We start from the raw sequence: 21,622 nt of genomic DNA, 5'->3' as shown, positions 1-21,622 counted from the left end.
CAGGCATCCGCCAAGCGTTTGTGATCAGATTGAAGACCAGACGTTGAACCTGATGGTGACTCTTTGGTGGTGTTATCTGGTGACACAAGACACAAGTTCCACGCATTCGCCCACTCTCAATGCGGCTATGGTAGTGGTTACCTTTACCAGATTCACTATTGAATTTGCTAGTATATAAGGGAAGAACCCTCCTTGTTGGTTTTCTTTCTCGTATTTCCTCTGTCAATTGACCTTGTTTTCGTCACGCCATTGCAACATCACCCCCTGAAACCCAACACCGTGAGTAGGATCCAACCCCTCCAAGACATCACCTCAACCACCATTTGGGAAAGACGGGAGGTCCTTCATGACTTCCAGCTTTTACTGAACAGCTGCCTGTTCGCTCCCGCCCTCCAAGAAAAGAAGCTCAGGCAGTCTAGAACACTCACGCCCGCACCTGCCTTCCCTTACTGCACATCAAATACCCGACCCCAAGCTGTAGCTCCTCATCCGCTTTCTCAGACTGACAGAAATTATCCCCAGTGTACACCCCAGGTCCTGTACTGTACCCAGTCCATCCAAGTGCAACACACAACCGGCAGCCATGGGCAAGTCCAAAGTGGTTACGGCCGTGTTTCGAGCCCTCCAGGTATGCTATCATGATGCTGTGGCCTGTCCTGTCCTTAGTGTTGTGGTTAACAACGGAACCTGGAATAGCTCATCCTATCAATCACGGTCCTGGCTTTGACCCTCACCTTCCTCAAGGGCCAGGTATATGGCGACCCCCCCACCACCACCAAGTTCACCATCTTCGTTGCCGCCTTCACCATCGTCGTAGCCGTGGCCAACCTCCTCGGCGCCATCTGGTGGACATGGCTCGAGGACATTGTCCCAACGATTGCCCTGATGGCTCTGGACGGTATCGCCGCATTGTTGGTCATCGCAGCCGGAATCGTGAGTATTCATTCCCCCCGTACCGCCCTCGAGGCGGAGTGCTAATGCGGAGGAACATCAGGCTTGGTCGATTGGACTCAAGGATACCCATGGCTGCTCATTGGGGGACGACGACGGCAGAGGCCTGTATTTTACCGGTCTCATCAACGGAGGCTTGATTGATGTTGGCAGACCGCAGCCACTTGCTGGTTATCTGCGCGAGGAGGACCTAAAATCCCCGGATTTGGCATTCAGTAGGCTCCAAGGACTGTGCCACAAAGCTGTCGCGAACCAAAGTTTGATGTTCGTGGTTGGGGTTGCGCTTTGCGGCAGCCTGATCGGGTTGAGATTCTGGAGCTACAAAAGGGGCGGACAGAAGACGACTTATGTGTAACCACCTCCCACGGCCCCTTGGGTTGCACACCGACGACAAACTGATGAAGTGGGGATATAGACAGGATTACGGCTGACAATTATGGTGAAGGATCTAATGCAGAACGAATTATGGTATTAAACTAATGCAATGTATCATCTTGCGCTCATTTCTCATGCAGACAACCTGTCCTTTGTCGACACATGTACTCGAATCACAGCAAAAGGTCGGCATTGTTTGGCTGCCCCTGTGCAGAGTAGACTGGTACCTGGGCGTCAAACTGGCTGACCACATACCCGCCTCCATGCCCCTGATCCCCAAATCCATCTTGTTGTCTGGTGTGTTGCTGCGCAAAGTAGGCATCCGCGTCTGATACGGCCGCACTCATATTCCCTTGCCTCTGGACCGCCTTGTCACTACCGAACCCGAACCCGCTCAAACTCTTGTTCCCGTCATCCCCCGGCTGCCTCAAACCAGGAACGGCCACCTCCTGACGTTGCAGGCACGGGCTGTCGTGCAACTTCTTGGGCCGCGCATTCCTGAACACAGTCTGCACCGGCTTGAGATACACTGTAGCCAGGGTGCCCACGTTCAAACACATCTCCTCGAGGGTTTGCGGGTCCAGCTTCTCGCTCTCGGCAGTGATGGCTGGCTTCTCGCCCATGACCACCCTTTTAGCCGCCTCCATGTCTGTCGACAGCAGTCTCCAGTACATGTACGCCCTGTCTCGCAGGTCGGGGTTGTCTGTTTCCTCGGTGGCCCATTTGAGAACCTTGGGGACCAAATCCTGGCCCTTTGTCGGCCGTTGGATAAACAACTTGACTGTAGCGGTCAAAAGGGCGAGTTGAACCTCGACGGGCTCTTCGGAAAACGAGTCCAAAAAGTCTTCCAGCAGCACGTCCGAGTTCTCGATGCGGGAGGCGTACTGGCCAATGACCCAGACCATGGCCGCCTTGGCTTCTGGTTCGTCGAGGCTGTCGAGATGCTCGCACAGGGTGCCGATGATGGACTCGTACTGGTTGGGGTATTTGCGGAAGATATTGCGGATGACGACCGTGGCTTCTTGGACGATATAAGTAACCTTTGTTGACACCAATTCCAGCAGCAGGTTGATGCACCGGCGCGCGGCGGGTTCAATCTTGATGGCAAGCTTTCCGATCGCTCTAACAGCCTTGCGGACAAAGTGAACGTCGATTTCGGTGGCGTACTCTCGCAATTCGGTCAGGACTTCGTCAATGTTCTTTTCGTTGGCCAGCATAAAGATGAGCTCGAGCTTGGTGACCTTGACGTAGATGGGATCGTTGTATTTGCAAAAAAAGACGCGGATGTCGTTGCGCAAGACTTCGGGGCGGCGCTGTAGGATCAAGAGGGCGTTCCTCAAGGCCAGGTACTGAACCTCGGGTCCCTTGGCCAACAGAGTGACGAGCGGTGGTGACAGTTTCCTGCAGAGGGCGGAGATCTGTTTTTGGTCGGCAATGTAGTTCATCAGATAGAGAATTACTCTGATGCAGGTGAGGACAACTGCTGAGTTGGAGTGAGAAAGTCGAGGTGCTATACGCTCCGCCAACAGGGTAGCTTCCCCTGCTTCTTGTGGAACATACGACATGAGGGCTTCCAAGATGTATGTTTGGCCCCATCTGTCAAATCTGTCAGCACGTCCCTTCCCGAGTATGCACAACTCTGGACTTACTCTGAGCAATCTGGCAGAATGGCAACCATTTTGGACGCATTGCTGTAATCAATGGTAAGTTTGATGGCGTCGCTTCTTTCCCAGATATCCATCAGCCCAGCCAAGGCGCTGGCAACTACTGTCGGGTTGTCATCCCTCAGCAGGCCGTTTAGCCTGTCAATCAAGTCTGACTTTTCCACCATGTGCCTGTCATGATCATACAACTTGGCGACAGTGTACGCAGCCGTCTTGCGCACATACGGATCAGAATCCCGGAGAAGCTGCTTAACAATGGGCACTGTGGCCTCGACAAACTCTCGCACATGGATATAAGACATTGTCCGCAAGGCCAGCGCTCGTACAAGAGGGTTAGGGTCTTCCATGTCCTGCCCATATCATCAGCACATCAACAACCAGAAGGTCGAAGAAAGGGGGTCAACCAACATGTTCCAGAACAGGAATCGCCTTCACTGCTACCTCGGGGCGCATTCTCGCATAGTTGACCAAGAACAAGAAGCACATCTTTTTGATTTCGAGATTCTGAATGCCCATGCACCCAATAATATCTGGAAACAGGGCCACCATATCGTTGTTGCTCATGGTCATATTGGCAACAATCTTTTTCAGCGCGATCTTTTTCGTCGTGAAATTCTTGTCCTTTTTGCTGCCGCTGTTCAACTCGAGGCGGAGCTCAGCGACTTTGCCCTGTGGTCTTTGTAAGTAAGTGGACGGAGGAAGATATGCCATGAACATCTTGAAGGCTTGGTGTTCATGATGTCGTGTTTCTGGTGGGTATGGGTAGAAGAAACGGCATGTGCTGAAAGGTGGTGAGGGGCAAGGAATGTAGGGTAGCAACACGCAATGCGATAAGGCGACGATGTTGCCCTTGGCCAGTCACCCAGAAGCCATCCGTACAGCTCAGCTTGGTTGGGTGAGATGGCTTCCCCCGCAAACCCGGACCAAGACCGCCAAACAAGGGATTGTGTGCTTACCCGAGCAAAAAGCTTCGAATCTCCTCCCTGTGCACTCGCCATGTTTGCTGTCTCGGATTGTTCCTTCTTTTCTCTCACAAAATAATTTGATACAACAACGGGGCGGACCCCTCACACCAAGCCCTGGAAATGCTCTGCTTTCGTAGTCGTTTCCGTGTCTCTCGTTCTCTTTATGATAGACGCGCCAAGCTGAAGCTGGGTTCGGCAAGTTCTGGACTCGAAGGCGATCGCTTGTTCGGTTCGCGCGTGGAAGTCAAGCCGGCAAGATGGATGCTTGTAGCTTTCGATCTCGTCGCGTCACTATTCTTGTATCGTTGTTAAGAGCCCGAGTTGATGTTGGTTTTGTTTCGTTGTTGTCTGGCTCAGGCGCCCCAGAAAGTACCGGACTTTGGAACCACCGGAATTACCGTTCTTGCTATCCAATTCGAGATTCAGCACAACGTCGGACGCTCAACGGTCGCAAAGTCGGTGGCGGTTTTAACTTGCGGCTCTGCCGGGAGCTCGATAGATGCGTTTAGTCGGTTCCGATCCGCTTGAGTCGGGTGGTTGCGTGGATCTCTCCTCGGGCAGTTGTTCAACAATGGAGGCCCCTGAAATTCAAATTGCGCCAGGGCCAATTCCAAGTCAAAGCCAATGTGGAGAATTGGTTCTGTGGGGAGTGGGGGAGCGGGTCCAGAACAGCAACGGGGATCCACTGACACGGGAACAAGCATGGTCCGCCAAGAGGCTTCCTGAAATCCATCCTAAAGCACGGACGCCATTCAATCTAGACATCACCTTCAACATTCAAGCCTCCAGGTCAATCAACCACCATCGCGACGCGCACTCCTTGACATCATCCCACCACAATGCCAGCTACAACGTTACCGCCATGGGCGATTGAGCTCAAGAACCCCCCACCATATAAGCCCAAATCGTCGATCCCCGACCCCACTGGCTATCCCTCTTCGCAACCCTCAAACTCCAAAGTACGTCCCACATCTCACAAAACTACTGTGCCTGGCGCTTGGCTAACTGCTGCTGTTGCGTAACAGAAAGACAAGAAAACTGCCCCCAAACGCGACCCTCCATCTCCCGAAGAAATGGACACCCTCAAACTCAAAAAGGCCTGGGAGGTTGCCCTCGCCCCGATCAAGTCTCTGCCCATGACCGCCATCATGATGTACATGTCCGGCAATTCGCTCCAAATATTCAGCATCATGATGATTGTTATGGCTTTCAAGAACCCTATTATGGGAATACTCGGCACGAACCAGGCGTTTGAGCGGTTCGAGACGGAGACTAACAAGGGCAAGGTGCTGCAGGTGAAGCTCGTCTATGTGGTCATGCAAATCGTGGCGCTTGCGCTGGGCGTTTGGAAGGTGAATGGGATGGGACTGTTGCCTACGACGAGGAGCGACTGGTTGGCGTGGGAGGCGCAGAGGGAGCCGGTGGAATTTGCGGTGCCAGGTTTATGAAGCGAGCACGCTATGTATCAGTCAACATGGAAGGGCAGATCATGTGTGATCAATTATGTATCGGCAGCCTAGAAATAGATGCGGTCTTCATTATCATGTGTAGGAGAGATGGTCTTAATCTCAAGGCAATAGGTCTCTTCAGACTATCTCGTACTTTGTTCTCTTGAGATCCTCGAAGCCATGACGCAACAAGTCTGTGGGACAGAACCAAACAGTGGATGGACTCCGAGTGGTCCAGAAAGCTGGTGCTTGTTTCAAAGGGTGATATAGTTGGCTCCTTAGGTAGCCGTGATAACGGCCTCTAACTGGTTCGGGGTAAATGTTCTAGGACGTCCCTGACCTGCAAATGAGGAGTCGTTGCTGGCGAGAGCCACGTCAAAGTGAGCGACTTACCATTATCCACAAGACCAAGCGCCCAACCCCAGGACAATGTCAGCTCCCAAAAGAGGAGTGGCCTGTTTTCTTCTTCAACTTGAGAGCATTTGCCAGTGCATGCTGGGCTCTGGGGTGGGTGGTACTAAAGAGATACCTATCTTGGTTTTTGCATAACCGAGGACAATAGACTGGATCCCTAGCAGTAGATGGTAGGTTTGTCTTGACAAATGAGTTGGTCTCCGGCACAAACCACAGAATACTAAATTTATTTTTTATCAGCGCGCAGCCAGACCAGAATCTTGAAGAACCAGATAACATATGCAAGTTCTCATCCCGTGCGTGAATATAATGCCAGTCTAATGTTTGGGGCGCTTAATAGCTTCAAGCATGTTGCGTTTGCACCTCTCACAGATCCCTATGGGATAATCTACTGGCATCATACATGCATCCTGTCGGACATAAGGTGATTGGGCACTCCAGTCACACCTATCCGGTATGCAACTCCGCTTTTCATACAGTAAAGGTTTTACAATCTGTTTTCAACAAATAGACGCAGATACTCCAACACTTGAAACATATGAAAAAACCTCTGTCAACGTTGCCTTTCATTGAGGTTGACACACTCTCCAAAAGGGGTTGAACTGAGAGCACAGTGCAGGCAGAGAGTGCCATATTTAGACACAGCCTAAAATGTAGTGTTTCCCGTCGGGCACAGTGTGAACAAGAAAAGAAAAGCGCTTACAAGCGCCGCCGCCAGGTCCAGGCCAAGACCCCTGGCCTGTCAAGCTGGAAACGGGCACTGACGTATCTGATGGGCGATCGCTGGAACTTGAGGTGGATGAACTACCCTCCCTGCACCGTGACACCTCCAATTTCCTGCTGTTGAATTAGAGCAACTGACATCGATCTCCTCCTTAATTCTCACCTTCCCTCTGAATATCGATACACAATTGCGCTCCCGCGATGTGGTTTTGAGATTCTCACTTACACCAGTTTGTGTCGGGCAGCTCCTTATCGATTACGAATTGACGTCATTGAAGACATCGCGAGGGGTTCTCAACCAACAGCAAATTAACAAACACCATAACTACACCACAACGTCAGCATGCTCAGCCGTCGCCTGTCTCGAGACACCGGGCTTCGGACGGTCCATTCTTTGCCTTTTCGGGCCAGAATATCGGCATACCCAACTAGAATAGTCTCCCCTTCTCAACGACGCATCGTTTCCAACCTCCCATCCTCACGGACCACGATCCTTAGAACCGCTCCAGACTTCAAGACCTTCTTCACCACACCACCCCTGACGTTAACCCACCTCCGTCAATTGTCTACCACAACATCCAAAAACGCACCCAAAACCACTCCAAAAGCCCTCAAATACGCCTATCGTTTCGCCGCCTGGTTTGGCTCTTCCGTGTTATTCGTCTCCCTCGGTGTAATTGGTTTCTTCGTCTACGATGCCACCACCTATGTCGACCACGCCTCCAACAAGTCCGACCTTACCATCTCACAGCTTGCACTTAACCCCCGACGGGGTGGGCCCAAGAACCTTCCCATTTTGGAAGTATTCATCGACGATGAGGATGACGAGGACCGCAAGCGGCAAAAGGACAAGCCAAGACTGGTGATCTTGGGTGGTGGGTGGGGAGGTGTGGCGCTGCTGAAGGAACTGAATCCTGAGGATTGGCATGTCACCGTTGTCAGTCCTACCAATTACTTCCTGTTCACGCCCATGCTGCCCTCAGCCACTGTTGGAACATTAGGACTGCGGAGTTTGGTCGAGCCGATACGGAGGATAATCCACGGGGTTAGGGGCCGGTTCCTGCGCGCCAGGGCCGAAGATGTCGATTTCAGTGCGAGATTAGTCGAAGTCAGCCAGGTGGACTGCCATGGTGTTGAACAGAGGTTCTATGTGCCTTACGACAAACTCGTGGTAGCGGTGGGTTCGGTGACGAATGCTCACGGAGTTAAGGGGCTGGAGCACTGCCATTTCTTGAAGGATATCAGAGACGCCCGGGAGATCCGCAACAGGATCATTCGCAACCTGGAGCTGGCTTGCCTGCCAACAACCAGTGACGAAGATCGCAAGAGGTTACTATCGTTTGTGGTCAGTGGAGGCGGGCCAACTGGGGTGGAGTTCGCGGCGGAGCTGTATGATCTGCTAAATGAAGACCTGATCCAGTTGTTCCCAAGGTTGCTGAGAAACGAAATCTCAGTTCATCTGATTCAGAGCAGAGACCACATTCTCAACACATACGACGAGACACTTTCGACCTATGCCGAGGAAAGGTTTGCCAGAGATCAGGTTGAGGTCTTGGTCAACTCGAGGGTCAGCGAAGTGAAGGAGGACAGCATCGTATTTACACAAAAGCAAAAGGACGGAACAGTCATCACGAAAGAGCTCCCCATGGGGTTCTGTCTATGGTCCACTGGTGTCTCTCAGGCAGATTTGTGCAAAACCTTGAGCGGGAAACTGGGCAAGGCGCAAAACAACAGACATGCCCTTGAGACAGACACACATCTAAGACTGAACGGCACGCCTCTTGGAGACGTGTATGCTATTGGGGACTGCGCCACTGTTCAAAACAACGTCGCCGACCACATCATTTCTTTCCTCCGAAGCATCGCCTGGAAGCACGGTGTTACTGACCCCGAGAAGCTTTCCCTGCATTTTTCCGACTGGAGAAATGTTGCCGAACAGGTCAAGAAGCGGTTTCCTCAGGCGGTGGGACATCTAAAGAGGCTAGACAAGCTGTTTGAGGAGTACGACCGAGATCGGTCCGGTACCCTGGATTTTGGGGAGCTGCGCGAGCTGCTCAAGACAATCGACAGCAAACTGACCAGCTTGCCAGCGACGGCGCAAAGGGCCCACCAGCAAGGGTCGTACCTCGCTCACAAGTTTAACAAGCTGGCACGGGCGGCTCCAGGGCTAAGAGCCAACGAGATTTCGGACGGCGATGTGGACGCGGCGGTTTACAAAGCATTTGAGTACAAACACTTGGGAAGCTTGGCGTATATTGGTAACTCGGCGGTTTTTGACCTCGGAAATGATGGGTGGCGGTTCGCTGGCGGTTTGTGGGCGGTGTATGCATGGAGAAGCATCTACTTTGCTCAAAGCGTCAGTTTCAGGACGAGAGTGTTGATGGCCATGGACTGGGGAAAGAGGGCATTGTTTGGGAGAGGTAAGTTGTCCCTGCCTTTATGAGAATGGCTGTTGGCTGACCTTAATGAAACAGATTTAATGAGCTACTGAGCTTCCTGCTCTGGACACTTTTGTCCTCTTGAGTTAGGGAGGGGGCTTTTTGCTGAATATACCTTATGAGTGAAGCCATTTTGTATCATAGACCATGCAAGCAAGCCTAGCGTGGCGTTCAAACAGAGGGGTCTCTATTGTTTTGTTACAGCTCAGGCCAGAGAAGGCCAAGGAGTGAATTCCAAAACGTTTCCATGAAAACACGCAGTGGATGAAGCCTTTAGCTCATAGTTCAGGGTATGATAAAGCTGTGTTCAATGCATATATAAACATGGGACAGACCTGCCCCGGCGCCATGCTACCGACTCCATGTACATTTAGATGCAAACACTTCAGCAACGGAAATACCGCCTTTCAACCCAGCGCTCCTCGGCATCAGTGCACAAATTACCCACCACCACAGAAATGTCGGGAAATACTTTGGTGAGCCTGTGCAAACCCATCCGGCCAGCACTGTAAGTGACCAACACAATTCTCTCTTCCTTGACACCGTGGTCAACAAGAACTTGCACGGCCATGAGCGCCGAACCACCAGAGCTCATCTGAGCGTCGAGCAGTAGAACGGCCGAGTGTTCAGCGATGTCCTTGGGGAGGACCTGGTAATGCAACTCGGGCTCTCCAGTGCGGATGTTGGACTGAATCAGCACGCGACCAGTCTTGCAGTCTGGGATTACGCGATGCAGACCAGCCTCAAGAGCCGCGCCGCCCCTAAGAACAACGACGGCGGATACCTCGCCTGCCGGGGCGAGGCCGCGATATGGGAGGTTTTGAGGCGTGGTGATGGTTTTGGATGTAAAGAAGACGTTGTTTAAGGCCCTGTAGTAGGCGTGAGACTCTTGTTGGAACACGGTAGCCTACAAGAAAAAGGGACAACTTACTGCTCAACTAGCAGGGCAGCAAGGCGGTCGAAATAGAAGATGAAGTCCTCTGACGAGGTGTCGATGTTGTGTATGATGGTGTTCATGCCACGCATCTGAGACGTTTGATTCATGATGTGAACTTTGGAGGTTAGGGGCTCTGAAAGAGCACCGATCTCGAGGCGGGTGAGTGCCGCACGATGATGAGTTGACTTTTCGAGAAGCTTTTGCTGGATGAATTGGGTAACCATGGCTATGACAGTTAGCTTCAAGGGATGCATGGTTATACCATGGGCTGAATGAAGTTGGACGTACTCATGGCAACCTGATTTTCAACACCGCGGGGGACGATAATATCGGCCACTTTGCGCTGAGGATCGACATACTGATACCAAGTTAGCAAGAATCCCAAGGTGAGCGGAGCATGATGCTTACCCGTTCGAAATTGGGCTTTACAAAGGAGAACCACTGCTTGATGATACCTTCAACATCACGGCCTCTCTCCCGCTGATCTCGGAGAACTGTAGCTCGTTAGATTCTTGAGCTCTTCCATAACGAGCCGATTCACTTCAAGGGAACCTACTTCTTCGGGACAGGCAGGTGTCTGCGTCTGCTTCACAAAAGATCTTCACCCATGTTAGTACTCGAGATGTAACTCTGAAGATTGTAAGACGGAAATTACCTTCATGTCCAAGAGCTCAAGGACTCTTGGGTCATGAAGGGCGAAGATTCCTTCAAGAATCAAGACATGAGGTGAGTAGATCGATGTGGTTTGTTCCATGCGAGCGTGCTTCTCAAAAGAGTAGACTGGAATATCCGCGCGTTTGCTAACAACATCTGATTATCAGATAGGCTCTTTTACAGTTCATGCCTACGGCCAACGTGAGAAGAGAAGGACTCACCCCGCTTTCAGGTCTCGCAGCCGGTCTACCAAAACGTCAAAGTCCAAGGCCTGGGGTGGAAACGATCCTGGTAAGTCTGCCAATCCTGGATCCCATTCACGAGAATGATTTGTTGGAGGTTGTCTTCTTACATCTGGCGCATCAAAGTCGTATTCACAGCGGAACGCTTTTCTCGACGCTTCTTCATCGAGGGACTTGTAGAACGAGTCCTAGCGGATATGAACAAAGCATGAGTTTTTATTTTGTTTCTAGCCTGTACTTTCTTAGGCCCGAGACTTACAATGGACAAGATGACAACCCACGGCAGGTTCAACTTGTTAACGATGGCCTGCGAGAGAGTCGACTTTCCAGAACCCGAGCTGCCGGCGATACCGATGATGCTGACATCGGCCCATGGTGGAGCATAGTGCGCCCTCTTTGCGATAGTGCCGTCGACTGACGAGGTACCAGCAGTGCCGTTGGTCTTCAGGTTCATGACAAGATCTTCCAGCTGCGGCGTGCCGGGGGCGACGGGGATGGTGGAAGGCATCTTGGACCAGAGCGGTGGTGGTTGTGAGGGGTAATATAGGTTGTACCTTAGTGTCGTGAGGGAGGAACAGGTTGTTACGGGAATCTCATTTGCATTTGTGCCTCGCGGTGTGAGGCTTGAAGCTTACCTTTTGCCCTGCTTTGCTGGCCAAACTATAGGCGCAAATCCATGAAAAACTTAACCTACCAGGTAGAGGCCGCTTTTTGGTCCGTTCTGGCTGGTGAAGGCAGAGGGAGTGCCCTGCTTTGTTTGGAGCCATGGGTGCCTCAGGTGCCCTATTGCCCCTCGCCAAGCATCAGGTTGGGAAGGTCCTGAGGGTTATCTGTGGCCATCAGCGCTGCTTTTTCTACCCACCGAGTACAGTGTTACAGCATGGGAATTCGCACGGTGCCACTTTTGCCCGGCTTCTCTTTGACCCTGACCGAAAGAGCCCCCACAGAGAGACCCGTAAACGACTCCACTGGGAGCTCGGACACCTCTGCCTCCAGGTTTTCACCTTCAACTTGAGCTCTCTTGCAACTTCCACCTCCATTCCCAACAATTTTCTCTGGTCAAACCGCCAAAAACACCGCAGTGCAACCTGACTTCAGGTGCACCCAACGGCAGATGTGAAGCACAGCGAGCCAGTTTGCACATGTCCAACTGGCAGGCCTTTCAGCAGCAGGGGCACCTCGATCCCGATTTTGCGTTCAGAGAACACATCTTCGCCCAGTTTCGACAGGCAGCGCAGCGTCAATCGCAGGCTGCCCCCATGGTATGTGCCTCTTGACAACCTTGCTACGCAAGTTCACACGCTGACTTTCTCAACCAAGACTTCATCCACGGCGACTGCTACTCCTAAATATGCATTCGAGGCGCGTGTAGGCGACACCAAGACCCCCAAAAAGTTAGTCACCTTTCCCCCGCTTCCTTTGCCCTGGCAATATGATGATCGCATATCAATGGGAATCTCTCTGATTATCCATGAGGAGAAACTCTGCATTTATCTCGTAATCTCTGAACTGCCTCTTTCTTAACCTCGATTCCTTGTCGCTTCACTGCTCTCACATGACTCGGTTCCGTGCTGACAGAAAGCCCAGTGACATCAACGCTTTGATCTTGGACTACTTGACGATGGAGGGGTACCCAGGCGCCGCTGCCAACTTCTCCAAAGAGGCAAACCTGGCGCCACAGCAAGCGGACCCCTCCATCAAGACAAGACAAGAGATCCAACATGCCATTCACAGCGGGGATATCGAGACGGCCATCACGGCCCTGAATGCCCTCGATTCTGATGTAAGTCTTTTGATCTTGTTCACACCCCGTTGCTATGATTTGACACAGAGTTTCATGCACCACGCATAATAGGCCTTCGGGCTCTTTGCTGAGAAACACCCACCACTTTATGAGCGCAACCTACACACATTTGATTGTATTGAAATTGCCTGTTTTGAGTCTCTAACGTGCATATCAGATACTGGATAAAAACCCCGAGCTTCACTTTTCATTATTGCGTCTCCAGCTTGTGGAGCTCATCAGGCAATGCTACGGCGGTGATATCACCCCCGCCTTGGATTTTGCCACACAACAGGTGGCTCCCAGGGCGTCGATAAATGAACAGTTTCGAGTTGATCTCGAAAGAGCCATGTCTCTGCTGTTCTTTGATCACGACTCGAACCTTAGTCCCGAACTGAAGGACCTGCTATCATCAGACCTACGCAGAAAGACCGCTACCAAGGTCAACGAGGCGGTCTTGGTCCGGCAAGACCAGCGCAGAGAGGCCGCTATCCGGGCTCTGGTGCGTATGCGTGCCTGGGCTGAATCATCAGCCAGATCGTCCAAGATCAAGGACCTGCCGCCTGACATCGACATTGGGCTGAATGGGGAGAACGCAGTTGAGTTTCAAGGACTCACCGAGACGAATGGACATGAACCAATGATTACGACTTGAAGATGAACCACGGGGTGGAAGATGACATGATATCCTCTTTATTTGTTTTGGGCATTGGCAGCGTTGGTATTTTATGAGTAAGGGAACTGTTTCTTCCGCGGGTTTGTAGGCATTTTGATGGCGTCATTGGGCAACACGGGCACTCGGCAACGAGACAATCGGGCAATACAGGACTTGATTATCATGGTTGGCTCAGCTGGTTATTATACCAATACTATTTTAGCAGACCGTCATGTGGGCGGTGGTATGTTAAAGCGTATAATACTGAGAATCTTTCTTGGATCGAAATTTATCGTTGAAGTGTTTTGTGATCTATGATCTTTCTGATTCGAGGCCGCGAAATCCATAAGTCTGTCTTACGATAGACTCTTCAGAATCTCACCAATACCATGTCCTTGGTTTTGCTCATCAATCCTCTTTGTAATCACACCATCTGGCCAGCTTACGATACTTTACTCAGGTCAAGCATGTTTTGTTCACATGTATAGTTTCACACATTCAGGGGTTTGCCATTCACACCTCCGGACAACTGATAGCTTCTCAAGCTTCTGAACCAAAAGGTCCAGAATGTAGCTCCGGTGTGTTGACCGCATCGAGCTTGAGCCAGTCAGCGTTCACCTACCAAGAAAGGCTATATGCTGATATGACTGCCAACTTTTCTCTGTCCTGTATCATGGGCAAAGTCTTGGGTTACCGTGTCAAAGTTGCAAGCGCCATCTTGCACCAGCTGAACGGAGCAGTTGCGCGTCAAAAACACTCCAGTTCTTTTCAGCTGACCATTCTATAACTACAACAACACACATTCGCCGCTTCAACATGGATGGTCACACCGTAACCCCTTTCTTGTTCCGTGATGTACATTGACGCCCAGCCTCGCTCTTTCCCCCTTTTATTTAGTCCTGACGATCTTCAACTTACCGGGCGAGTAGGTAAAGTTGTTGGCGTACGCCTTGGGTGTGAAGGCACGGGTGTTTGGCTCCTGGACAAAGTACTCGTATCCCTGTTTCTCGGCAAAGGCAATAGCATCCTCCTTGGACTTGAAGGTTAGGTGGGTGCCCTGCATTGAATCGGCAGAGGACTGCCAACCCATGAGGGGGTTCTCCCATCTGTGGCCCTTGCCGAGGACGTCCCAGTCCATGCGCCAGCGGGAGCCCTTGGCGGTGCCGGATTGGGTGGCTGGTTTGGAGGGTTGGTAGATACTTTGGAAGACGAAGTTAGACAAATGCATCTTCCATAGAGGCGTAGACCACAGGACAAAGGGCCAACAAACCGGACTGTACGGGCTTGCAGCTCTAGGGGGGCGCCAGAGATTAGGCCGGCAGGGAGAGTGAGGTTTTCTTCGGAACCATCCTGAATGGTCTTGGGTACTGGGGTGAACATCCTATATCACCCAATATCAGATATCAAGTTGTGCATGGTTATAGAGATCCATATCGAAATAGTTATGGAGGGGTCGTACGAAGTGGCCTGGTCAACAGGAACGTCATAGTCGGGCGCATTCCGCTGAACAGGGGCCAGGTTCTCTGCCTTGGCTTGCTTGGGAGCCACGGCGGTCGAAGAGGACGAGGGGGTAGAGCTCTCGAAACGGCGCGAGGCGGGGAGGATGCTCGATCGGGGCGAGAAGGTTGCTGTGCGCAGCAGTCTGGCGGCGGCGGCGGCCGTGGAGGGGCGTAATGAGGCCATTATATGTTGGTGTACTGACGAGGATGGCTGTGGTCGTCGTCGAGGTGAGGGACAAATGAAGCTCGCACCGCAAGCTTCCAGCGCAAAGCTTCAATCGATGGGGGGCGAACTCACAGGTCGTCAGAGCTACTGGCTTGACTGGGACCTGGCTGGCTGGTGCGTGCGTCGAGGTGCGGCTTTTGACCCCACTATTGGTGCTCTGATTGGCCGACCGGAAACAACCGTTTTGCGCAACAACATTCTTGCTAGCCGGATGATTGGGGACCTTGCGTTTTCCCGCAGCCCTTCCCAGTTGGACCTTAACAGCTCAATTCCGTCAATCGTTGCCGACGACGACGACACTTCGCTCCATTCGACCCGAGCCGACTCCTTCTTGTATCGAATCCGAAATCGCGCGAAAGCCGCGATTACCCCTCTGCCAAAATGAGCTTTGTCACTCGCCGGGCGCTTTCGACCCTCATCCCCCCCAAGGTAAGATCCGGATGGATAGGGAGGACTGCAGCCAGGTAGGGAACCTTGCTAACTCACTTTTGCAGGTCGCTTCCCCCAAGGTACGTCTATTTTAATTCACTCCGACATTGCGACTCGACACTGGAAAGCCAAATGGGATCTGGAAAGTTGGTGGCGGGGAGGGGAGGGGAGGACTCTGAAGTGGAATGAGGGACGACGACATGGACGACGGGATATTGTTGGACAGAATACGCTTGGAAATGGAGAATTCGGACAGGTCAACAATTTGAAAGGGGTCATTAGCTAACGGAGGAAACTAGGCCATTGGTGCCAACCCCGATGCCGTCCGCATGCAGCGTGTCGTCAACTTCTACTCCAAACTTCCCCGTGGCTCCGCCCCTGAGGTCAAGCCCACCGGTCTCCTCGGAAGATATCAGGCCAAGTACTTTGGCAAGAACCCCAGTGCTGCGCGTAGGTATCTCTGTATCTGTCGGCGACACGACAAGAGGGAGTACCAAATGCTGATCATGTCATAGCCATCGTCCACGCCATTCTCCTGGTCCTGATCACTGGTTACGCCCAGAACTACTACTTCCACCTTCGTGAGTTTTAAATGCAAAGAGCTCGGGAGTTGAGGCTTGCTCTCTAACAAATAATAGGTCACCACAAGAACAACGCCCACTAAGCTACTCAGCCGGTGTTGTGGAAGATGACATTCCGCTTGGAGTTGACTCGGGTGTGTATATAACCTGTTACCGAATAGAGTGAAGTGCCTACGAGACACTTAGCAACAGAGTTGTTTCTTTTGTGATGTCTCTGCTAGCTGCCTGGGATGGCGCTCTACCAAGTGGCCAATGGTGCAGCCTACGGTCACTGTAACCCGATTTCAATGGAGATGAGGGTCGGATATTCCCAGCTAGGCTCAGAGCCCTTGCGCGAACTTGCTGTTCTACATAAGGTCCAGTCCGCTCGCTAGCAAGCAATTGGGAGGATGCGCGAAACACCACCTGTACAATCAAGAGGCCGAATATCTTCAGTCCTAGTGATGTAGTTCTCTAATTTTTCATGAGCAAGTTTGGCATGTGAGCTCTACGTAATCTTTCTGTTTCTCTGATGACGGGCATTGTGGAATATATCAGGCATGACACACAAAAGGTCAAGACCATGGTTCAGCCTAGGAAGCGCGATGCCTCTCAGTCGAAGCATGATTGCTAGAGGCCCTTGATGCAGAGATACTGTACATTTATTCGACTAGGACTGGCAATGAACAATCCATACAAACTTTGCCAGATCCTGAACTCAAACATATAGAGATTTTCCCTTCATATATTCGCTGGCTCGGGACTGGTTGTCTGTGGAGGGTCAGAGAGTAGATCTTCAACAAAGCACAGACCACCACCCAGTGCTAAGCCCGAAGCGATGACCCCGGCAGCTCTGACCTCTGGTTGCCAACCGACCGAGTCGTCAGTGCTGCAAGTGGGCAAAAAGACCTCCGACCACCAGCCGCATCGCCTCACAGGACGCTTCCTGCCCTCTCTTTCTCCAACGACCCTTACCTCACTCCCCCACGACGACCCAAATATTGACCCGCGACCGCGAGGTATCACCGTTCTCAATTATCCCCAGCATCTTCAGGGTCAAGAGGTACGTATCTCGCTCCCAACTAGACCGGCCGGGCCAAGTGGGTTGCACACGGCGAACAAAAGTTGCGAGTCGACCTGGCTCAGTCCCTCCGTTGCGCGAGGCCCAGCCTTCGATCTGCTCCGCGCTGCACCCTCGAGCAAACCACTCCCCTTGCTTCCTGGAGCTGACCGGAACCCACCTTTTTTTTCCTACAGAAAACATTACAGCATCGTCTATCTGTACGCTACGACGGCCTAATCTGTTCTGCGCCGAACTGCGATCGGACTATTCCCATCCACGATTCGAATCCACGAGTATTCCACGCGGATGATGGCCACTGAGTCACCAAAACAACGATCCGATGAAGCTACCATAACTTCTGACGCCCAACCCGTGAGTCTCGAGAGCTCCCCCCCTTCTTCTCAGGCGCACCCCGCCTTTGCTGACTGTTTGTTTGCGCATGTGTACAGTCCACCAAGGTCGACACTAACCCGGAAAATGTCGACGTCAACCGAACGCACATAAATGGCGCCTCGACCGACGACCTTGCAAACAAGCATATATCCGACATTATCGATGATCTTGTGAACTCGGCCGAAGTCAGTGTTAGTGGAGGGTCCGACAACGAGGCGTCTAAAGATGGCTCCAAGGGCAAGGAGGACGGCGCCGGTCATCCTAGACCTTCGTCGACCATCAAGAAGCCAGCGCCATTCAAGGCGATCAGTGTCAATAAGACCTTCCTCCACCAAAAGGGCACGGCGCCTCCTGCTCAGACCAAGCCGCTGGAGAAACCTACCGTCACCCTCAGCTCCTCCCCGACCCCATCCAGCACTTTGAGTTCATCTCGACCCCGATTGGTTGCCAAGACCGGAAGTGGCTTGGTTGCAAAGTCCTCTGGCGCAAACGGAGGGAAGTCGGGATCGGCTCCAGACGCAAACGCAGTCTGGAACAAGAATCGACGTGAGCAAGCATCATGGAATTACATGGCAGTTGTTGCTGTTGTGAGTAGTTTGCTAATACATCTTCACTAGCCGCACCCCCACCGGAGCCCAAGAAATATACGGATGAAGAACTTAAGAAGTATGGCATCCATATGGCGAGCCGCCTTGGGCCCGAGGACATCAAAGGGGAGAATAACTGGGCAGATATAGAAGATGACGACGAGGATTGGACCCCCGAGGCCATCGTTTGGGCTGACGGAACGAAAACTACCATCCCACATATCGATGACCATCATGCAATGCCAGCTTCTGCTTCCGCGCCCCAGGCAGCGCAAACAGCATCAACGGGCGAGTTGGCTGTCCGGCAAGCATCACGAGAAAGTGAGAGTTCAGCCAAAACGAAAGCCTCGGCCCTTGTTGCCCCACCGGCTACTGCTCCCGGTCCTGGTCCCGCACCTAAGACCCATGTACTTGGTGGTGGTAAGGGTCTGGTGTTGAAGGGTGCTCCCGAGAAACCAACGCTTGTAGCGAAGCCGCCTCCCCCGCCCGCCGCGATAAAGTCTCCATGGGCTACAATACCAAAGGTCGACAAGGTCTCGCCGATAGCAGCACCAGATGTGTCTGGCCCGCCAGTTTCCAGATACCCTCCACGTGATCCCGCCCTTTCTGGCGACGCTCGCCTGGCGCCCAAGGAGATCGCTGCCGATGATTTTAGTAGGGCCCCATGGCGCGATGGTCCACCGCACAGCAACAGAGAATTGTACAACTCGCAGTCTGGCCGCTATGAACCCGTTTCTGATCGCCGGGGTACGGTACGCTCTGATGTGCCACCGGGTCGACAACCAGCGGTCTTGCACCGGCCTGCGCATTATGACCAGCAAGGGCCTTTTGAACCTTCTGGTCCATACCAGGGAGCCAGGGATATTGAACAGCCTGGGCCTTATGGCCGACGCCGTGGATCGTCCAATGTTAGTGGCGGTAGCGGAGTCCTGCACCGGCTTAAGACTCTCGAGCATCCGATGCCACCCCCAGAGCTCATCAACGCAAGACGTGGGTCTATGACAGTCGGCAGCGATGGCCCAGCTTCGCCACGCAACTTTTCACCGTCCGGCGGTCCTCGTCATCCCCAAGGCTGGGCTCCCCGAGCTTCTCCTGCGATGACACATGCCATTCCATATCATCAGGCACCATCCGTGGCCAGTGTACAGGATGCTGCCCCCGCAGCCATCCAACAATCCCCACTTGTTCCCGCGGCAAGCCTTGTTGGTGTTACTGAGCAGGATATCGAATTGCAGAAGAAATTGATGAGGGAAAGGCGCGAGCTTGCCCTGAAGCGTCGTCAAGAACAAGAAGCGAGAGAGGAGGCCGAAAGAAAAGAGCGCATTCGCGCAAAGTTGGAAGCGATGGGTCCTGCCCCTGAATCTAAGAGCGCCAAGATGGCCGCCGCCAAGGACCACCCTCCAGCTCCAGCTCAACCCCGTGAGCCTGTCACGCAAAAGCCCACAGAGACTCATGAGCCCAAGCCGAAGGAGGATGTCGATCCGGGTGCTGCACCCGAACTCGAACGGAAGCCTGAAGCTCTGCCAAATGGATCACCGGTGCAAACCCTGGCAACTCTGAACAGCATCGACGCACAGCCGCACACCCACGCCCACCCTTGGCCGAGCACAGGCAAGCCCGTTGAGCGCTATCAAGCGACTCCCACCTGGGGCCCTCCACAAGCTGGACCTGCTAAAAACGTTTGGGGCGCTCCGAATAACAATCGCACTCTGGGCAACGGTACATTTGTTTCTGATTTGGGTACTACACAACTCCCGCATCAGCTTTCGAGTAAATCTGGACCTGGTCCTATAGCACCGCCAACCAGCGTACGCGGGGCAATGGCTCCTACAACTCGTTTGCCGCCGATTGGGCCCCCGAGACCTGGACCCCGGAGTGAACAAGCTCATGGAGGAAATGCATCAGAGCCCAGGCAGACTGCCTCCTCCGCCTGGACTAACAGCGCCAGCACGATAGGCTTACAAGATGAACTGTTTGCCAAGATGCTGGGCGATTCCGCCTCAGAGCGGGAGCGTCGTCTCAAAGAATCTGGTCGTGGATTGAATGACCAACCGCCTATCAAGGATACTTGGCGCCCAACGAAACTTGATGCTGACGGCAGGCGGATAGAAGCTGCCCCAAAGCAGACGGTCAAGATTGGCTCTGAACATGCTTGGGGCGCCGCTGCCGAGGTGAAGGCCACGGCCTCTCAGCAAGAGCCGTCGGCGTCGAGCAATGGCCCGGCCGAGTACGGCCACCTTACCCAGAGTACTATCAATACTCGGGATATCTCGACAACTTCGATCCTCGGTGTCCCGACTGCACCCCAGCATGCTCGTGGGTCTCGTTTCTTCCCCCCTTCCCGTGACGTTCGTCTTGGGAGTAGCATGGAAGTTTCTCGGCCCAAGTCACCGTCTCCTCCTCCACCAGACATGGTGGGTCACCCTGCCTTCGATGGGGATGTTGCCCATCCCCACGTGTCTCTGCCTCGTCCTCAACCCGTTGTTCGACTTCCTCCATCCGCATCTAGCGACAGGAGAAGCGCCACAGCCGTTGGCCAAGGCAAATCCCACGTTCCAAGTTTCGCTTGGGCCAAAGAAGCTGCTTACAAGGAGTCTGAACACCCCCCCGCTGGATCAAACGCAGGCAATCGTCGGCCATCATTCAACAAACCGGAGAGTGCCTGGCAGGCAAGGTTTGACAATCTGCTCGGTGGGCGCAAGGCTCACTCTGTCAACCCCAGGTCGCCCGGCCTCAGATTCGGAGATGAACCTGTCCACATGGCTTCCGAGCCATGGCCTAGTTCACCTTTCTCTCACCCCTCTTCACCGCTCTCTGGCAAGGATGGATCCGTAACCACAAAGGGGATGGCGGAAGACTGCTTTGAGGAGCAAGAGATGGGATCGTTGCCACCAGTGAGGATTCCTAACACAGTATCCGAAGCGGCATGGCAGCCGTCTCCCACGCCTAAACCTCTCCCGAAGAAACTTTATGCAGTTCCTTCGAGTGCTGATTCCATCACTTTCCCGGTGCCCATGTCCGGGGCTGGCACTATATGGTGCGTGTCCTTTCCCGGAACCGAGAGGAAGGAGATTGTGGTTCCCTACGGGCGGAACCGCAGCAACCCCCGCCGTGGTGGTCCGCGTGGTGGCCGGAACACCACTGCACCCCATTACAGGCAAGGAGGCAAGGGACGAGATACACCATCGTCCTCTGTTGATCAAGGCTCGAGCTCCACGGGTGCCAATCCCTCGCATAGTCGAGGAAGTCGTGGCAGCTATCGCGGGCGTGACAATTGGTCTCGTAACACCCCAGCACCCATTCAAACATAGAGGAAGTGGGTGGATGCTGACATGGTGGCAAAACGGGCCAGCACAGTGGTATAATTCTTTCTTCCTTGGTGCCGTCAACTCCGTTCTATCGACAAGTAGAAGTCGAAGCACGATACTACGGCACTAAGTATGACGGCTAAGCGATATACTGGCCTTTGTTATGTTGAACCTGTGGCCTGAGATGCGGCGGTCCTGTACGAGTTTCTGAGCCAGCCCCATTCTTTGCAGCGACATAGTCAGTCGCATTTTCTGGAGTCTGGCCACTTCTTGGTTGATTTCTTTCGAAGCACCACGGATTTCTCCTG

At 53.0% G+C, this 21,622-nt stretch overlaps 9 protein-coding genes across 9 annotated transcripts; 6 read left to right on the top strand and 3 right to left on the bottom strand.

Moving 5' to 3' along the window:
• Positions 1-154: 154 nt before the first annotated feature.
• On the top strand, positions 155-1,428 carry QC764_124230 (uncharacterized protein). Its single transcript, XM_062943660.1, has 3 exons — positions 155-628; positions 697-933; positions 995-1,428. Exons 1-3 carry the CDS (start codon positions 584-586, stop codon positions 1,304-1,306), a joined length of 594 nt encoding a protein of 197 aa, XP_062806810.1. The 5' UTR covers positions 155-583; the 3' UTR covers positions 1,307-1,428.
• QC764_124220 (uncharacterized protein) lies at positions 1,370-4,884 on the bottom strand. Its single transcript, XM_062943659.1, has 4 exons — positions 3,947-4,884; positions 3,399-3,659; positions 2,976-3,340; positions 1,370-2,922 (listed from the first exon to the last, which is right to left on the bottom strand). The coding sequence occupies exons 1-4, from the start codon at positions 3,986-3,988 to the stop codon at positions 1,500-1,502; spliced, it is 2,091 nt and encodes a 696-aa protein (XP_062806809.1). The 5' UTR covers positions 3,989-4,884; the 3' UTR covers positions 1,370-1,499.
• Positions 3,231-5,601, top strand: QC764_124210 (uncharacterized protein). Its single transcript, XM_062943658.1, has 2 exons — positions 3,231-4,914; positions 4,981-5,601. The coding sequence occupies exons 1-2, from the start codon at positions 4,795-4,797 to the stop codon at positions 5,401-5,403; spliced, it is 543 nt and encodes a 180-aa protein (XP_062806808.1). The 5' UTR covers positions 3,231-4,794; the 3' UTR covers positions 5,404-5,601.
• A 998-nt stretch (positions 5,602-6,599) lies between these two features.
• On the top strand, positions 6,600-9,184 carry QC764_124200 (uncharacterized protein). The gene is made up of 2 exons (XM_062943657.1): positions 6,600-8,960; positions 9,015-9,184. Exons 1-2 carry the CDS (start codon positions 6,884-6,886, stop codon positions 9,029-9,031), a joined length of 2,094 nt encoding a protein of 697 aa, XP_062806807.1. The 5' UTR covers positions 6,600-6,883; the 3' UTR covers positions 9,032-9,184.
• On the bottom strand, positions 9,147-11,595 carry URK1 (Uridine kinase). The gene is made up of 9 exons (XM_062943656.1): positions 11,071-11,595; positions 10,922-10,999; positions 10,791-10,840; positions 10,571-10,715; positions 10,472-10,514; positions 10,324-10,409; positions 10,204-10,273; positions 9,910-10,141; positions 9,147-9,847 (listed from the first exon to the last, which is right to left on the bottom strand). The coding sequence occupies exons 1-9, from the start codon at positions 11,317-11,319 to the stop codon at positions 9,364-9,366; spliced, it is 1,437 nt and encodes a 478-aa protein (XP_062806806.1). The 5' UTR covers positions 11,320-11,595; the 3' UTR covers positions 9,147-9,363.
• QC764_124180 (uncharacterized protein) lies at positions 11,397-13,538 on the top strand. Its single transcript, XM_062943655.1, is given in 5 exon segments — positions 11,397-12,073; positions 12,132-12,205; positions 12,399-12,594; positions 12,773-13,427; positions 13,440-13,538. The coding sequence occupies 4 exon segments, from the start codon at positions 11,954-11,956 to the stop codon at positions 13,247-13,249; spliced, it is 867 nt and encodes a 288-aa protein (XP_062806805.1). The 5' UTR covers positions 11,397-11,953; the 3' UTR covers positions 13,250-13,427; positions 13,440-13,538.
• A 451-nt stretch (positions 13,539-13,989) lies between these two features.
• Positions 13,990-15,575, bottom strand: NdufS4 (ndufs4 NADH dehydrogenase Fe-S protein subunit). The gene is made up of 3 exons (XM_062943654.1): positions 14,709-15,575; positions 14,520-14,630; positions 13,990-14,448 (listed from the first exon to the last, which is right to left on the bottom strand). The coding sequence occupies exons 1-3, from the start codon at positions 14,930-14,932 to the stop codon at positions 14,139-14,141; spliced, it is 645 nt and encodes a 214-aa protein (XP_062806804.1). The 5' UTR covers positions 14,933-15,575; the 3' UTR covers positions 13,990-14,138.
• On the top strand, positions 15,167-16,463 carry ATP17 (ATP synthase f chain, mitochondrial precursor). The gene is made up of 5 exons (XM_062943653.1): positions 15,167-15,403; positions 15,469-15,483; positions 15,703-15,853; positions 15,919-15,984; positions 16,042-16,463. Exons 1-5 carry the CDS (start codon positions 15,356-15,358, stop codon positions 16,065-16,067), a joined length of 306 nt encoding a protein of 101 aa, XP_062806803.1. The 5' UTR covers positions 15,167-15,355; the 3' UTR covers positions 16,068-16,463.
• Positions 16,464-16,867: 404 nt separating this feature from the next.
• Positions 16,868-21,317, top strand: QC764_124150 (uncharacterized protein; the record flags this gene model as incomplete). The annotated part of the gene is made up of 3 exons (XM_062943652.1): positions 16,868-17,398; positions 17,476-17,965; positions 18,037-21,317. The coding sequence occupies exons 1-3, from the start codon at positions 17,333-17,335 to the stop codon at positions 21,315-21,317; spliced, it is 3,837 nt and encodes a 1,278-aa protein (XP_062806802.1). The 5' UTR covers positions 16,868-17,332.
• Between the last annotated feature and the right edge of the window lie 305 nt (positions 21,318-21,622).

This window comes from Podospora pseudoanserina, chromosome 1, assembly GCF_035222485.1.
Source record: "Podospora pseudoanserina strain CBS 124.78 chromosome 1, whole genome shotgun sequence".
Lineage (NCBI taxonomy): Eukaryota > Fungi > Ascomycota > Sordariomycetes > Sordariales > Podosporaceae > Podospora > Podospora pseudoanserina.
This window is presented reverse-complemented; position numbering and strand designations above follow the sequence as displayed.